This window comes from Drosophila tropicalis, unplaced genomic scaffold (assembly GCF_018151085.1).
Source record: "Drosophila tropicalis isolate 14030-0801.00 unplaced genomic scaffold, ASM1815108v1 contig_878, whole genome shotgun sequence".
NCBI lineage: Eukaryota > Metazoa > Arthropoda > Insecta > Diptera > Drosophilidae > Drosophila > Drosophila tropicalis.
The window spans coordinates 5482343-5500271 of NW_027173374.1; the positions used below are offsets into that span (position 1 = coordinate 5482343).

At 39.7% G+C, this 17929-nt stretch overlaps 1 protein-coding gene across 3 annotated transcripts in view; it reads right to left on the reverse strand.

The window, feature by feature from the left end:
- The window catches only part of Ptp99A (Protein tyrosine phosphatase 99A), a 114524-nt gene that overhangs the window by 58338 nt on the left and 38257 nt on the right, over positions 1-17929 (reverse strand). For all 3 annotated transcript variants that reach the window (XM_068301299.1, XM_068301297.1, XM_068301296.1), the window contains exons 3-8: positions 15762-15931; positions 13455-13581; positions 13065-13188; positions 9301-9482; positions 6707-6894; positions 3359-3473 (exon numbers count right to left, since the gene is read on the reverse strand). In XM_068301299.1, the coding sequence (XP_068157400.1) occupies positions 3359-3473; positions 6707-6894; positions 9301-9482; positions 13065-13188; positions 13455-13581; positions 15762-15931 (906 nt within the window). The remainder of the gene's footprint in view (positions 1-3358; positions 3474-6706; positions 6895-9300; positions 9483-13064; positions 13189-13454; positions 13582-15761; positions 15932-17929) is intronic.

Here is a 17929-nt window from a genome sequence, read left to right on the forward strand (position 1 = left end):
CAAATCAAAGAAATGTAGATCTAGCTGTTAGTGTATACACGTTTCGTTGTCATTGAAGACAACTTTGTTCTTAGATTTCATCTAGCGAACTGTTTGCTGCTGTTGTTGCTGATGTCACTTCCGCCGGCAGCCCGCAGTTTTCTATGCCTGAAACTTGTTCTCTGTTTGGAGTTTACTTTTGCGAGTGTTTTTCTTGCCATTTTTTTTGTTTTTGGACCGTTCTCTTTAAAAGCAGTCAGCGAATCCACTGACCTCCCCATTTTAGATATGCGGAGTTCTTCCTTTGAGTGCACCGCAACTAGTTGAAGGTAGCCAAAAGGTAATTAATTTTGTAGCTACAAGTTGAGGACTCACTGTACTTGGGTAAACTTGGTCGTTTGGCAGCAAACCGCGCATCTATGCCTCCGGATTCGAGACTCAGGTGATGTAACCACAAGCTTTTGACAGTTCCGCACTGCAAATGGATTTTCCATTTACTTTACTCTTTAAAAATTTGTTATTTCAAGAAAATGCCACGCACTATTTGAACCACTTTTTTAGGATTGACTGAGCTGAGCATCAACCTTGCTCGTTCACATCGTGTCTATTAATTTCCGTGGATGCATACGAAAAGCTTGTCACGCCCCATTGGGCGTTGACAAACGCCCTTCATGAGTTTGTGATAAATGGCTGCAAATTTCTGCATCAGCTACCTTTAAATACGAGTCAAATGGAGCATTTTGTGTGCCTTGATTTTGCATATTTGCTTAAACTTGAACAAGCTGCAACATTATACATTTTGGGTTGAGGTTTTTAAAGGGTATCGAATGGAAACCGAAATGTTGTCTTAATATTTAGTGTCCTGGCTGTGTATTAAAGTCAGAAGTTGTGTTTGCCAGGCCAAAAGGGTAAGGACTGAGTAAGTGAAATGACAACAAAACATAGTTATCCGTATACGAAAAGCAATGCCTGTCTATCACTCTATTTGTCCTTTTTGTCAGTAAGTGTGAGTGCCAGGTCCCAGTGACAAGTGTTTGGGGGCTGAGACGGCAACGCCTTCGACACAAAATGCTGCAATGGTAAGAAAAAAGAAGAAAAGGAAAGACAAGAAAACAGCACAGGAAATCGACTCGGCCACAAAAAGGGCCCCAAAATGAAACTCTAGTGCGTGTCCAGCTAAAGGAAAAGTCGATCCAGTAAATACGTATCTAAGCTGACTGGGGCCAATGTCAAGGGACAGAAACCGAAGCAGATATTGCCGGCCAGTAAAAGAAAGTGGCAAATTTTTAATCAAAGAGGCAAACATGTGAAGCCCTAGAATTGTTTTGCAATTGCCGCCTGGTGCACACATGCCACATACACACAAGGCCTATCCCACGTTATAGTAGATGGCATTATCCCCAAGCTTGAACTTGAGTTGTGTGTCGGCCGAGTCAAAGGACATTATCGTTGGGTCGGCGTATTGTGGTCTGTCTGCTCTCTGTGACCCCCCGACCAGAGGAGACAGTTAGGTATCTCCTGCTAAGTTCTAAGCTGCACTACATTGCAGGGTTTCATAATTTTCACCGCATGCGGTCTGAGCCACCTCCCTACTTCTCTCTAAGTTAGCAAGTTTCGTTTTCAACTTGAAGATTCAATTTTCCTGCGGAATTTTTGTTATATTTTTTATCCCTGGCTCTCTGGTTAACTTTCACTGGTAATTAATCAGACTGCCACGTGCACTCATACATATAAACATAACTTTTGTATACACGTACATATGTACATATGTAAGAACATTGAAGAAAGCTACTAAACATCAGCTGGTTGTGGTCTGAATTTGATACCTAAGCCTCGGCAAATCCCTTGAAAGCTTTGCCTGTCTCCACCTGCCAGGACTTAACAAAAAGAAAAAATATCAAGAAAGAATAAAAGAAGTAGAAGCAGCAGCAGTAGCAGCTGAGGGAAATCGAAACGGAAGATATATACAAAAAAAAAAAAGAAGAAAAATACTAAAATTACCGAATAATGCCAGCTGCTATAATTTCCTGCAAACTGAGTTCAGGCGCAAAAGCGCTTACAAAAGATGAAAACGTCGAGCCCAAGTCGACCAAGCATAAGTGATATTTTTCATTCAAATTTTTGTTTTCTTTGAAAAGTTAAAAATACACTCTATCTCCCACACACTTTCTTGGACTCTTAACTACCGCCAACGTTTCGCCGTTTCTCTGACTATCATGGTGAACCTCAACTCTGGAATAAAGGATTTGCCGCTGAATTTTATGCTAATTATGTGCTAAGCTCTGTTCAACTTTTTGTTCAAAGAGTTTTCGGCGAGTCTTAGAAACTTGGCGCAGAATGTTTGCTCAAGACATTTGGCTCTTATGAAAACAGATTAACGCTGACTTCAGGAAATTAAATCCCAAAAATAACAAAACAAAAATACAAGAAAAAAATAACGAGAAACGAAAAGTGGAAGAAATTGTGCTCACGTTGATTTTATTTATGGGCCAATGGTTATAATTTACGTTCCGTAGACGCCAGAGACGCCGGTATCAACACTTCCGCGTCTACGTCTGTGCTCTCTGAACTGAAACTTGAACGGAAATCCAACATAGCTGCCGGAGCAATATACCCACAGCAACAACAACAACAATAACCATAACAAGAAAATCGAAAGACATGCCTGGGCAGTTTTTGTCTGACTTTTTGCTGACTGAGCAGCAGCAGCAAGCGGCAAGCATATGGCAAAAAGTTTAAGTAAGCAAATCCTATTTTTCCTTACTTGTTTCCATTTGCTTTTATTTATTTATTTATTTATAAGTATTTTTCAACCCAATACAGTCAGACAAAGAAAGAGTCTGTGTGTGTGTGTGTATGTTTGTGTGAGAACTGCATGAAATATATGAAAAATTGCAACATATTTTTCCATCTCTAACTTTTATTTGTTTGCTTCATTGCATAGCTCAGACATTTTGCGGTCGAGCGAATCAAAGTTGCACATGCCCCAATGCTAAAAGCAAAAACTGCACACAAAGGCAAATTTTTCTGTTTGATGCAGCACACACACACACATAGACACTGACACACTATAGTTGATAGTAGTCTCTGCGTAATGCACATATCTAAGTATCACATCGTGACTTGGTCACTTTGGCAATGCCAATAAGCAAGCTATCAGTCCTTTTTTGCTATTTTGCGGTTCTTTAACAAGTCACAACAGAATTTGAACATTTATTGACCTGCGGCTTTCATGGACTTTTATTTGGATCATTGTAGGACACATATAAAAAGATATGGAATGGAAAATAATTTGGCAATATTTCGATACATAGAAATATGAATTCCATTTCGCATCTCTTTTAGTGGTTTCGACTAAAAATTTTAATAAAACACTCACCTCCTTCATCTGTCATCACCAGTATGGTTGTCTCTGGGCCCAGGCCTTCTGGATTAAAAACCTGTACAGTGACTTTATATTGTGTGTAGGTTTGTAGATTTTGTATTTCATGACTCTGCAAAGAAAGAAGAGAGAGAGTGAAACAGAAAACGAGGATAAAAAGAATATTCTGTATTAAAATTGACTCTTTAAGGCGTACTTATTGCAATTGCAACGGCTCCACATAATAAAGTTGTGCGCTTGAAATGCCAAAGGAGTCTCTTCTCAGAAAACCCGCAAACGTTTCGTACACCCACATCCACACACCGACACTTGTTACCCGTCATAAGCGATGTCGTTTCTTTGCATTGTGCATGCTTGAAGCGGAAATTGCGCGTTGCATACTTTTGTGCGTGGCCAAAGCAAATATGAAAATTGCAGCACTTAAAATTGATTTGCAGACACGGCAACGGCAACAGCAGCGCAAAAGGAAATTGAGTTGCTTGGGCAACGAACAACGTAGTCTTAATTAGTCCACCTGTATAAAGAGTGTTTAACTGCATATATACAGACGCACAAACACAAGAGCATGATTTGAAAGGATTCGGGGCAATTCCCTTTGGGTGAAGTTTTCTCTCATCTTTCGAGCTTGTTGCTAAGTCGCGGCGACTGCGGCTTATTAAATTTTAACCAAAAAGGTCAAAAGCAGTGCTTAACCATAAAACAAGCCGCAGACTAAGCCAAGAAAGCAATGCGCCTACATAGCTCTCCCTCACACACTCACACTTCCATCCACACAGAGGGCATTATATGGTCAAAAGTGGCTACACTAGCTCCCTCACAAGGCTCACAACACACAAATTATGTGGCATACATTAGTGAGCCTCTCTCATCTGCCTCCAGACTGCCGTGTATGCGGTTATACCGCAAAGCAAAGGGATGAGTATATGGTATATGATGTAGTTGGGAGTTGAGAATTGTACGAGTTGGTTTGGGTTTCAGTTACTTTAGGTTGGTTTGGTTGGTTGCTTTCGGTTCGTATGGTTCTTAGGCTTTGCTTAGGAAAACGGATTGACTGCCATGCCAACAGCTTAAGTGGCTGTTTCAGCTATTCAGACGGCGCCAGTTGCCATTCCCCCTCATTCTACCCAATTCGCCCCCTTTCCAGTTATTTTTATCCTTGTGAGTTAGTTGCCTAATGCGGTCATATAATTTCATTTTATTTAGTTGCCCCCGGGTAAATGAGAGCCGAAAATTTACAACTGCTGCCCAGTTTTATGGACCAGCAAATAGAGGCAGGCATTTCCATTGGCGATGCTGGCATTGCCCAAGGCCAAGTTGGTTAATTGATATAATGAAATTGATAAAGTTTCCAAAAAGCATCACATCGTGGCAATTTACTTCTATTAATTAGCACTCGCCAGAATGTCGCTTCCGTTTCTTTTCTCATTTGTTAATGTATCGCCAGCTCTTAAAATCAATCAGATATTTATACAAAAAACAAAAACTGGCATGAACTGACTATCGATTTGAAATTAATCCAACAAATGGCAGGTGATTTGGGATATTCTATAATGTATCTATATAAAGAAAAAACAAGCGTTAATTTCGCTCTTGGACAACCTCTTTCTGATTGAAAATGAATTCAAAACATGGTTAATAGACGAATAAGAGAGTTTTAAATAATATTTGTGGACAAAATATAATATATCGCCATGCTATTATTTAGTTGTCCAGTACTACACAGTTAAAGGTTATACAAGGCAATTACAAAGCCAAAACTTGCAAAAATCCACTCTGTAGTAGTTTATGCGTATTTATGTTTTAATTCCTTTGATGTCAGTGGAAGCTTCAGCTTCAATGTGAAGGGTATACCATATACATACAAACGTTAAAACTACAGATTGAAGAGGATAAAAAACTGAACACAGTAAATGAATCCTGCTGTGAGGGCGGACTTTTGATATGCTTTTCTTTTCTCTGCCATCTTTCACTTTTTATCCTTTGCAGCAATAAACATGGACCAGCAGATTTTGTGTTTCTTTTTTTTCGCCAGTTTTTTTTTTTTCGTTTTGTGTTGGTTTTTTTTAGTCTTTTGCTTTGGAAATGGCTTTTAAGGTATTCGCACTATCGCATGGCTCACAGTAGCCCGCGGATTTTATCTTGCTTGAAAGTTGAAAAATTTATGCTTTACGGCGCAGAAATTTTAATTAGAAAATTGGCAAATTTCGCTCTGGGAACTAAGTGGACGCACATACACATTGGAGCACACACGTGACAGCTCAATGTTGGATCCTCCCATTGCTGGCCACCAACTGCGTGGGTTATAGTATAGCAAAAAGTCATGGCCTTTTGGTATACTGCTGGCAAAACGACTTAAAAAATGAAGTCACACGTTTCTGGCTGCAAGCATAATATTTCAGCATGCCACCGTCATGCAAAAAGAAGTAAAGGAAGACGAAAAAAAAACTAAAAAATAAAAAGAACTCAAGCTTAGCCATAAGCTGAAGGGGGTCTTTGCTTTGCCAAAAAGAACTACAGGGGAAGGGCTAAAAACTGCCGTCGTTCACGGGGGATGTCAGATAAGAGAGCAAAATATGCACTCGAGCACAAAAGCGTGCCATGCTTGTGGCAATCAGGCGACACTATGACTACACAGCATTCTTCTTTTTTTCTAGCTTTTTGGGCAACTTCGTTGTTGAGCCTGAGTGTCGGTATGTACGTGAGCATTATCGCTAATAATTTTTGCATATAATACATTCCGGCCGAAATTCTGCCAAAAGTCCTTCAGACATACGCATACGAGAACATGTTGGAAAACTGTAAAATGCAATTCGTGAGCTAGATATTATTAGCTTAAAATGTTATCGCCTCTAGGACTTAAAGGCTTGAATAAGGCATAAAAGTATTTGTAAAATACGCCCTTTATTGTTAGGCTTTAAGCCCTTCATTAGATGGCAAGTTGCGTGTCAAATTGTTGAAGGGATAGCAAACTAGCCGCAAATCGTTAACAAATTGCCTCTGATACAGTAAATCCGCCCATTGGCAACATTCGCACCTTGCCAGGTGCGACCAAAAACAACTGTAAATGTAACCGTCTAACTCCGCTGAGCGTGTGAGAATAACTTTGGTTGACAGCAGCTGTAAATTACATTTTAATACGCCACTGATATGACTTTAAGCCATCCCATGACTGGCCTAAAATTTTTTCGTTTCGTTTTTAAGGTACACTCAACTGGCAATTGAATAAAGGGGGGAAGTCGAAAATGATGTGCACGTCAGACACGAATAGGATGAACACGAAATGCTCGGCCAAAGTGTCGGAAACAATGAAATTCAATTATTCAACAACTATATCAGGGGACTTACCTCCACTGTATTGTCGCGTATATAGATTTCCTTGGTGTCATTTGGATCGCGATCGCGTGGTCGATATGTAATGCGATAGCCAAGAAATTCACCCAATATGGTATCGGGTGGCGGTGGCTTCCATGAGATATAAACCGATGTCGAGGATGTATTATGGGCTGTGGTTGGTATAGGTTTCCCTGTGGGAGCTGCAAGTAAACAAGAAAAAAAATAGATAGATAGAGTTTATGAGTTGTGACGGAAGAGGGGGGATGATGACTTGCTGCGTGGTTAGGCTAAAAACTTTGACTGCCAAAAAGTTGCCAAAAAACTCAAAAATTTGAAATTAAAAACGAACAGACACACACAAACAAAAAAAAAAAAAAAAAGGAAGACGTACCGCGTAAAAGTTTTAACTTGCCATCCGGCCGGAGGACAAACCCTTGCCCCAGCCAACTCCACCACCGAACTAGGAAGAGGATGAAAAGAAGAAGAGGGAGTCATGTCATGTAAGCGTAACGTTGTCTGTGGCATTGTCAAGTTGTCACTGTCACGCAACATAAGTTGCAAGAAAATCTCCTCTGCGCCGTGTCTCTCGACCTGTGCCTATGGCTGAATCAGAAGATTTTTCGCTTTGGCTGTGGCGAATTAAGTTAAATGATGCGTGTGCCGCGACTAGACCAGGTGAGAGCCAAAATGGCTGTCTCCCCCCTTTAATCTATGTATATTTGCTCGATTCTGGCAACTTGATCTGGCAGTCTGCCACACCCCTCCTTTGAACAAGAGGGTGGCATGTATACTTCAATGAATTTATAAATAAATTAAAAGATATTCTATGTCTCTTTGGTTTGACATTGATGCTTTAGCTAGAAGTTTTGAAAAGTTTTGGCTTCTGCATTTTTGATTATTTCAATTGATTGCCCTTCCCTTTTCGGTTTTGTTTCTGCCACATTTAGTTAATTTATGCATGCGACAAGCTTAATTTATACAAATTGGCAAATGGGCACAGCGACCGCAAACCAAGACGAATGCCGTAATGAGCTCAACTCCTTGCAGGACATGGTAAACACAGTTAACTATGTATCGACTAATTTGAGACCGCATATGTTGCAGTCGGAATAGCATCAGTAAAAGCAGCCGCAGCGGCTGCCGTGACAGAAACTTGGGTCACATTCCATTTGCCTTGTTGCGGCATACTCGTAAATGGAATTTCACACTGCGCCTCCTCGGCCAGCCGCTGGGCAAAGTCATTGCCAACGCACATAAGACAAATGTGTTGCTAATAGCTTGTCGCTGTTAGTGAGAGTAGATGGAAAGGGGCTCGTATGTGGTTGGGTGCTGTGGCAATACTATGGTGGATGCTACTGTGTGCTACTTGTGCTGTGATTAATGTGTTTTGTGACTTTTTGGAGGCAATTTAGTTATGGGCACACGCACAAAAGTACGCCACGATTAATCATTGTCTGTGGCAGTCACAACGCTAAAGAGGCATCAGGTAAAATGTCAGCAAAAGTTTCCAATAAGCGTATCCATATATCTATACATATGTATATCTATGTATGTATATAGATACATACATATGAGAAATGCAGCGATCATATTAAAACTGCTGTCAACCCCTGTCAGGTTAATAGTTCAAAAAGATTGTGAAAGTTCGGGTTACTTTAGTATGCGCGTTAACTTATGTTCTCTGGGTCATATTATTGAACTCTATCGATTAAGATAACCGTTAAGGACAGTTTTAGTTGTAACTTACTAAGAATATATAAAGTAAGTTCTTAATAATAGAGTATATCACTGTGTAAAGCTGACTGGCTAAGCCATAAGAAAGCGCAAAAAAGTATGCTATGTTTTGAAATTATTATCAAAATTATATTCATCCTGCAATTATTTGATTTTCAGCTGAATATTGGAATGGATGAACTAAACACTGAAAAACCTTAAACTCAACTATTGAGTGTGGATTCCTATCTAAACTTTATGCTGCAATTTGTTTTATCTCAGAGATTAATCAACTCTAAAATCGCTCCGTAAAAGTCGTTGGAGATTGAAAAGAGTTTTGGAAAACACAGTTCTTAAGCGGTAAGTGGAACAAAATGGCCAACACGTATGGCTTTATATATTTCTTTTAGGGCGTGTTAATGAAATGAGCAAGTGCTGTTCCGAAATGGTCTCTTAAATTTAAGTGTATGCGCATAGTTTCGCCCACACGGCGTGGGCGTGTATAGTTAATATATATGTACCCGACATACACCGGCTGGCCCACCTCAATGTGAAAATAATTAAACGTACACAACGTCAATGTCGGCCCGACTTTATGGGGCCGTAATTGTTTAGCAAGAGAACGTCGTGTGTCAACTTAAAAGTCAGTCGAAAATGTAAATGAAAAATTAATGCGATTGTAAAAAATGTTATGTCATGTGTCGTCTCGTGTACATATAAACCTATATATGTACATATAGGTATATGTATATACATATATATAAGCCTATAACCTCAACTTTATGGTTTGGCTCAATAAAATGGTGAAACTATGGCGTAACTTTAGCGATTACGACTTTGACAAGCAATAGGGGATTGGAATTGAGGAAACTAAAGGTCGGACAAGCACTTACCTTCGCGCAGTGTCACAATGTAGTAAGACTCCTTGGACGGCGGACTAATGCCTAGCTTGTTAACGGCCAACAAACGAAAGCTGTAGACGGTGAAGGGCGTCAGACCAGTCACCTGATATGATGTGGCATTCGTTTTGGTATAAATGCGAGCCAATTGATCCCAAATGCCATCCTCGCCCTCACTGAAATGAGATAGATAATCATATGTATGACATGATAAATATGCAAAAATACAACATATATATATATATACAGATATTTATTCAGGAAAACAGTGGCACAATTACACTATAATTTCGTCTCTATCAATTCGTTCAATTATTTAAACCATTTAAATTGCGTTTATGCCAAATATAATATATTTATTTTATGGCTGCAATCAACGTACAAAGCCGATTTCAATAAACATAAAGCCTGGGCATAAAATGCATTATGAAAATTTATATAGGCTTGCGGGCGGACACATGTATGTCTGTTTTGAAGGGTGGGGCTGCGGGTGAGATGCTGTCGGGTGCAGAATTTGCATGACACTTGTGGGATGCGGTGCCTCTATCTCACACATCCTACCCTCACTTTTCTCCCCCCTCACTCTCATTCCGTCTGAAATGAGTGTTGCCGCGCATAGGCACTAAAATATTTATGCGCTTTTTACCGCACCCACAGACATACGCACTCGGTAGGGAAAAAAATTTAAATGGTCTGATTCCGTTTTTTGGAAGATTGTCCCCTTTTTTTTCTCTCTGCTTTTTCCCGCATAAATTACGTACAGAAGCTGGCACAATGAACATTTTTCATGGTAAAAAATTTAAAAAGTGTACTAAATTTTGCTTTAAATTCCCATTATTTTCACATATCGCCCACTGGCGTTGGGTTTGGTGCTAAGTGAATGCATGGAATAGGAAGATTTTATATGAGATTAAAAATTGATTCACTGCGAATCGCTGAGAACTGCAAAAAAAAAACCACAATCAACTGTCCCATATGACAGGCGTTGATAAAAAAAAATTAAAAAAGAAATAGTGTAGTGTAAAAAATCATTAAAATTAATCAATGCTGCGTGCCAAGTCCTGTGAAGGGCTCCGCCGCATGTGTTGTTTGCATTGGCAATGGGCATTTAGTGCCCAGCGGGCACGTTGCATCCGTAAAGCATGCAATATGCGTCGCCAATCTCAAAAAAAGGAAACAGAAGAGAATTGTTTGGCGACTTTATGAAGCATGCAAACCAGGCCGGGCTATCGTGTAAAAAGCATATGAAAAATGTACTGAACCTCAAATAAAAAATGAAAGAAAAACATGCAATAAAAACAATGTATACAAGAAAAATCTCCCTACAGCAAAGTAACCGCAATGGCAAATAAATTTGTGGCGATTCCATGACCATGTATTGATGCTTTCTCTGCATGACAGTGTCTGAATATGACTTTGTGTGCCTTTCTCTGCGTGTGTGTGTGTGTGTGTTTTTGCGTAAAATATACACCATTTTTTTTTGTAAGCTGCTTAAATTTTACCCCTTACATATTTGTAAAATTTGTGTGAAATATGTGTGTGTGTGTGTTTGTCCATTGTATCTTTCATGACTGTAGGCAAAAATCATGTACGAGCTGTTAAACCTTATTCGAACTGGGAAAGTCCTTCATAAAACTAGGATATCAGGACGAAATTTGTTGGCAGCAAAGATCTTAAGATTTGATTGAAAGATCAGGGCGCAAGTCAAAGTAAAATCTATCATCATGAAGTATCACCTGTGTAAAGGACATCTCGATACTCCTACGGGAAGCTAAGATATCAGGGATTTCGAGTTTTCTTCAGGATACTCTGTAGTCCCATTTTAACGGACATAAATTTTTTCCAAATAAACGATATAATCGATTGATTTGATGATAATTTAAATAACTAAACTAAAAAAAGTACAAGTAATGCTAATCAATTCATTTGTTTAGTGCACATCACTTGCAAATTTGTTTACGCTTCAATTAGCTTAGGTAAAAACGAATTTCATAACAAAATATTTTCATACGCTTCAAAATTAATTAATTTGATTCAATCAATCAATAAAAATATATGACTAAATCTGGATAGAAAAATAAATTTAATATGCAAAGTGAATGAGCATATTGAATTTATAACATATTCATCAGATGAAGTTTATGTAAACTAAAAACATAAAACAAAACATTATAAACTTAATATTGTGTGTGTGTGTGTGTGCTTTTGCATAGCCTAAAAACAAACACATGAAAAGCAAAGCAAACTTGGCATAGTTTTCTTTAGTCTTTAGAAAAAGTTTCGCTTTTATCTAAGAAAAATCAATGAATGCTTCTATTCAATATTAATGTGCACCAAGGCCTGGCTTCTTTTACTTTACTTGTTTTCAATTGCATGCCGAAAATCCAACATAAGCATGTCATCGTCATTGCATTTCAATTTCCTTCAGCACCATGATCGACACTCTACCATTTCCATTTAACAATCTCTACCCACTTATGCCTCACTTGCATGCATATGCGCAAATAAACCGAATCAAGCGAAAATGTAAATAAGAGACGGCTCCAAGACCTCCAAGTCTGGGCGGGCTCCCACCCCATCCAATCTCAACAACAACAACAACAACGGCACGAACTTAACCTCACTCACTCCATATCGATGAAAAGTATACAAAAAATGCAGTCAGTACTAAAGCTGAAGCTGAAGTTTCGCCCAAAAATGTATGCTACATAAACGAACACACACACACACACCCATTTGGCAGGCGCTCGCGCGTAAGTGTGCACACAAACACACATTTATAGCCGACCCACTCACCCTATCCCTCTCTCCCTCTCTCTATCAATCTCTCTTGGTGTGTATATAGTTATTTCTTATTTTGCATAAATGCACCGCAGGCTCTGCTTTCCAGTTGGCTGTCATCGATTGTGCTGAGCCCAGTGTCTTGTCGAAAACACGCCTCAACCCCCACCCACCTGCCGATTGGAGGACCCAACGGCGTCTGCTGCAGCTGCTAGTGCTTCTTCTTTTGCTGTTGCTGTTCCTGTTACTGCTACTGCAGTTGATGGAAATTTATTGAAAAAGTTTCGCTTTTCTTTTTTTTTTATTTTTGTTGAATTTTTTTCATCCATTTTCCTTTGGCTCTTTTGTATGATGGTGGTTGACTATATGGTGGGTGCTGGCTTTTTATTTCATGCCCCGCATTGAGTTCAAGTTATTCGGAAAATAGCCAGCACTGCAGCTCATACATACAATGTAGTGCATGAGTGCATCTCTTTCGCTCTCTTTCCCGCTGTGTGTGTGTGTGTGTGTGTTTTCTTTTCTATTTAAATGGAGCACAAGTGAAGTGCGTATCCTCTTGTATGTTATCGTTTTACATATTAATTAAAGGACAGCCATAGTCTCATCGAGCGGGGCAGGAGTAAAAGATTTAAGTATATATGGCGAATGCAATAAACGCATGCCTCTTGCAATTGAAAGCTCTCTGGCCAAAACGATTGAGGCGTGGTATGTCGGTGCGTGCTTAGGCTGGCTATGAGGCTGGAGATGAATGTGCAGCCAACGAAGCGTACATGTAAACGCTAATCCATCCGAGCAATGAGGTCAGGCTCAGTTGCATCCCAAACGTTTTCCAGCATGTGTCAATCAAATGGGTGTAGGGTGTAGAGAAAGAGTTGGGCACGGTCCCGGTCCTTGCCACAGATACTTCATCAGCTTAAAACAACAGGGATCCCCTTCCCAGCCTCCCACGAAAAACCCATCCGCCCTTCAACACTTACCGCGTTTCAATAATGAAATGCGTGACAGGCGCATTTCGTGGATGCTGCGAATGCGCCCAGGATAAGTTCACCGAGCGTGATGTGAAACTTATCAACAATGGACGCTCCGGTGGATCAGGCACATCTGCATTTTAAAAAGAAAATACGAAAGCAAAGAGAAGAAAAACACATGAGAAAAATGTCAGTTAAAATGAAACACAAGTCCAGAGACTCTTGGACTCTCTCTCAATCTTATTCTCAGCAAAGGAGAGAAACCAAGGAAACGGGAAATGTTCATTAAGGTTGTTATGCGTTTCATTAAGAAAACAAACCAAAAAAAAAAAAGTGACCCACTGGCCACTGTAAGTAAATTGAGGAACGAATAAAGAATGAAATTAAAATTTAACTCACCCTGTACAAGGAGATCGACTATTGCTTCGGGTATATGCCGATCGTTCACTAGACATATATACTCAGAGGTATCACTCGCCAATGACGGTGAGAATTGCAAACCAAAATTGTCCGACAAAAGTTGTATCTGAAATGTAAATGAAAATGCAATTAAATTAAATTATCTCAAACAATTAAATCACTGTCCTGTTAAGCCTTATAAATTGTTTCTTTTTTTTGTGTTTTTCTGTTTATTTGTTCTCGTTCAAAGCAAACGGAAAGAGCAACCCAATGACAAAAAGGACAGACCAAGACAGACATTGAGATGTTGACAGGACCTCTGACAGCAACAATGTTGGACAACACGAGTTTCTACTTAAGGCTGCACAAAACTTTTTAATACGAATGACAAATAAGTTTTCATCCGCCCACACAACATACACACACACACACACACACACAAAAACATACAAACACCAACGCATACACAGGCATATTTCCATTGTACAGGCAAGTGGCCGGATCAACAATTTTAAGAACAGTCTCAAGCAGGTCGAGTATCGGCAACATTTGACTCTAACCACTCATATACATACATACATATGTACATATACATAGATGAAAACAAATTTGTTGCCAAAACTTTTCACTGGTCATGCCAAATTTGTTTGTTCTCGGTTGTGGGAATCTTTTTGTGTTCATAATTGACATAGAGATACACATAGAACAAATGAAGTAGTGTGAGTGTGAAACAAAAACTGCATTTAGATATCTCTAGCTGTTGGGTTTTCTTTCATTTTTTTATTGTTGTTTCTTTTATTGCACTCAAATTTCTAATTGCATTAAATGCAAAATTCTTGTCGGCTATCTCAATTGTCCCATCGGACATGCGACAAAGTGACCTGTCTTGTGTTATTGTTATTTTAGGCAAATTTAATAAGGAAATTTTTGGGTTTAGGTTTGAAGTTTTCTGTTGCAAAATGATTTTATTCATCAAGTATCTGGCTTATCTGCATCTACATATGCATGTGTGTATGTGTGCTCGAACCTTGTTATTTACTTTAAAATCCTTTTCTATCTCTGTCCATGCATAAATGTGTGTCTGGCCACAAAATTGCAAGTTACTCAACCGCATAACCAAGCAGTCTCACCCCCTTCAGGTTGCCCTCTGTGCTTTTCCCTTTACTTAACTTCAGGCTCGATTGCGTTTTATTGTTGAGAATATTTGAAATTTTCAATTTGCATTGGCAAATTTTCAAGTAAATTTTAATCACATTTTCGCATTTTGTTCATTGCACATGTGAGTGGATTTTGGGCCAAACAAATCACTATCTTTCTCTCTGTCTTTCTCAAACGCTCTCTCTTTCTATTTTAAGTTGGCAAACATTAATCATTGTTACATTGCCTCATAATATTTTATACATACATACATATATGTGTGTAAACCTCATTCATTGTTTGCCAGGGGTTATATGTCAGTTGTAATAAAATGAAGCAGCCGCTCTCTACGCTACGCTGCCAAGGTGAAAAACTTTTAATACACATAATAGCCATAGACTAGCAACTGCTGGGAACTGGCGGGCCAAGAAATATGAGTGTGCTCTGGCTTGGACTTGGCTGGGGGAAGCAACTTCGGCTGCGACGCTCAAGTGTCCCAGTTTGCCATTTAACACATAGAGCCAGCAAACAGCCAGGCTCTAGCTGAGCTTCTCAGCGTTCTCTTTGCAACTTCATCATCATTTTACTTGTTCCCCCGCCCCTCCTGCACCTAGCAACCCGATGGCCCCCGGAGTGCGTTTAGTTAAGGAGCTGCTCTGTCTTGCTGGCTTCTTCTTTAGGCACTTGAACATATTTTTTGTTCGTCTTTTCTTAGTCGGTTTTCTTTTTTATTTTTTTTGTTAAGTTTCTAGTGCAACTATCAAACATTTAAAATATATTAGCCGCACCGTCTGGCCTGGTTCTCTTCCCACCACTGTTGGCCACTTACTTCGCGTTGTGACTTTAACTGCAGTAGTTTTTAGCGTTTGCCTTCGCTATGCCCTTTTTTTTGTGGTGGGGGAGGAGGTGGGCAAAGTTCAAATAGCCGCCTAGCAACTGGCTATCAATTATTTTAACAGCTTCGCCTCGCTTTTCTTTTTAGGGAGATAGGGGCAAAAAGAGAGAGAGAGACAAGGCAACTTTCTTCCCTTCACGATTCTCAAGTGCCTATCAGCAGAGTTCCTTCCATGAGTGGCGAAATGAATTCTAATATGACATGAAATCCGCCACCCACTATAAATTGCAAAATTGGTGTGGAAGCTATAAAGTAGAAACATTTTCCATACTTACCCTAGGACTATGCAGCAATGGAATGCGATTGGCAAACTGGGCGATTGTCGTCGATGCTGTTTTCCAGACCAGAGTGTCCACCAGCGAATGCTCGTTAACACCTGGACAGGGTATGGTCACGTTTTTGCCAGCCTCGGCATTTACCTTAACGTAGTCCAGATTTGTGACGTCTGAAAGTGCAGGATAAAATGTATAAGGTTAACGTTGGCTTGAGTATGTGAAAATTGAGGGCAGCAGCAGCAGCATACCATTAAAAAGTTTGAGCCTTCTTCTCAAAAGCCGGCTTAAGTTATTTGGCCACACAAAGGCATACAAGCAGCCACAAAAATGTTTACGGCCAGTAGCAAGAACAGGAGCAAGAGCAAAAGAGGTAGGTAAGGAATAAGGTTAAATGTCTACAAGGCATTTTAATTACATAACATGTTTGCAGAGAATACTGTAAAGTAGCACCCAGATTTCTCTCTCAGCCGACGCTCTTCGACTATTTGCAACGATGCCCAAAAGTCGGTGTCAGCTACCGCTTCTGGTTTTGGTTTACCCTCACCTGACCAGGTGGCAGCAGTCGACGTCAGGCCTTTAGATTCCATTGTCCAATATTTGTTTAGGAAATTGCCAAAAAAACCAAAAGAATAGAGAAATGAAATGCAGTTTCGATGCAAAAATGTCTGTGTGCAACTCGAGGCCAAAGAGCTTCAATTAAAATTATAAAAACAAATCGATTCTCGACTGAACATGGTCCAGGACCTGGACCTAAAACTAGCACTGGCACATCAGTAGCATTTGGGCAGTTGGCCAAGGCTTAACTGTTGCCCATAGTCGATATGCGGCTAAGCGGCTTGTGCATAAATTGCCAAGCGTCCAAGTGTTGGTAATAAGCATTAGGGCCGAACTGGGCTGGACTTGGACCTCGGATTCGATAGGCATTCCTCTCCCCTTTCTCTCTCTCTCTCTTCTGGAACTCTCCAGTCTCTGGCTGTCTATTTTGGCCTGCCATTTGCAATGAATTGAGAAATCATGCAGAAAACCCAGGCAAAATACTGGCACTTTGGAAATGTTCGATATTCATTCGTTTGACCCTTAACCATTCCTCCTTTATTTTTGCATATGGCCAATGGCAATAGCAATTCAACTGGTTGTTGCATTCGACTGCAATCAGCTTTCATGCAATTGCAATGACTCTCTGACCGAAGCATTTCAACAGTTCAATTGCCAACGATTGGGATTTTTTAGGAGCGGCCGAGGAATGAGCCATACAGATCCAATAGAACAGAACAGGACTGGACGGAGAAAACCAGAGCTACGGGGCATTTTGGCCAAAAATTGACATGGCAGATCAACTCATTTGAAATTTTTGTTTTTTTTGCCAGAACCGAAATGACTATTGCATTATGCAGCGGTTGTTACATTTCATTTATACCAAAAATATACAAAATTTTATACACCTTTTCACAAATTACGATTGCAAATTGTGTACTTTTGCCGACCCTTTGTTTTTGTAATGCGTCAGTATAAGAAAAACTAATACAAATTATGGTTAAAGTTTCAATAGCACGCCTGCTGAATGAAATGTATGTAACATGAACTTGTGAATTTAAAATAATTGCTTTACTGGTACCTCGAAGTCAACTTGAGGCTTCACTTCACTTATTAAATTGGTATTGGTAATTAAAAAATGTTAACAAATAAAAAAGAAGTCCACTCCACAAAATGATAATGCAGCCAGGGTAAATAAATTATAATTATTTTGAGGAACTTTGCAGCCAAAAGGCTCATGGGAATACTCTGACTGAAACAGGAAAATTAACCAACGACAAATGCCAATAAGGAGGCTGAGAGAAGCAACCTACTAACCCACCCCACCATAACCCACAGTCTACTCCACCCATCTATCTATAAGTCTATCTATCCAGTTGTCTATCCTTAGGGGTAGACAACAATTGCACTTGCCCGTCTGTTTCCTGGCCGGGTTTATGCTTCGTTCGCTTGGTTGATTTCAGCTAATAATCAAATTGAATGCAACCCTCTGTTATGGATTGAATTCAAGCATGGCCCAACCATTCAGCCAATCCACCCGGCAACAATTAATTTTATTTATGTTGATTCTAATCAACGAAATACAGACACAACTCGCGTACTCTCTGAGACAGCGTCTGTTGTCATGGCAATCG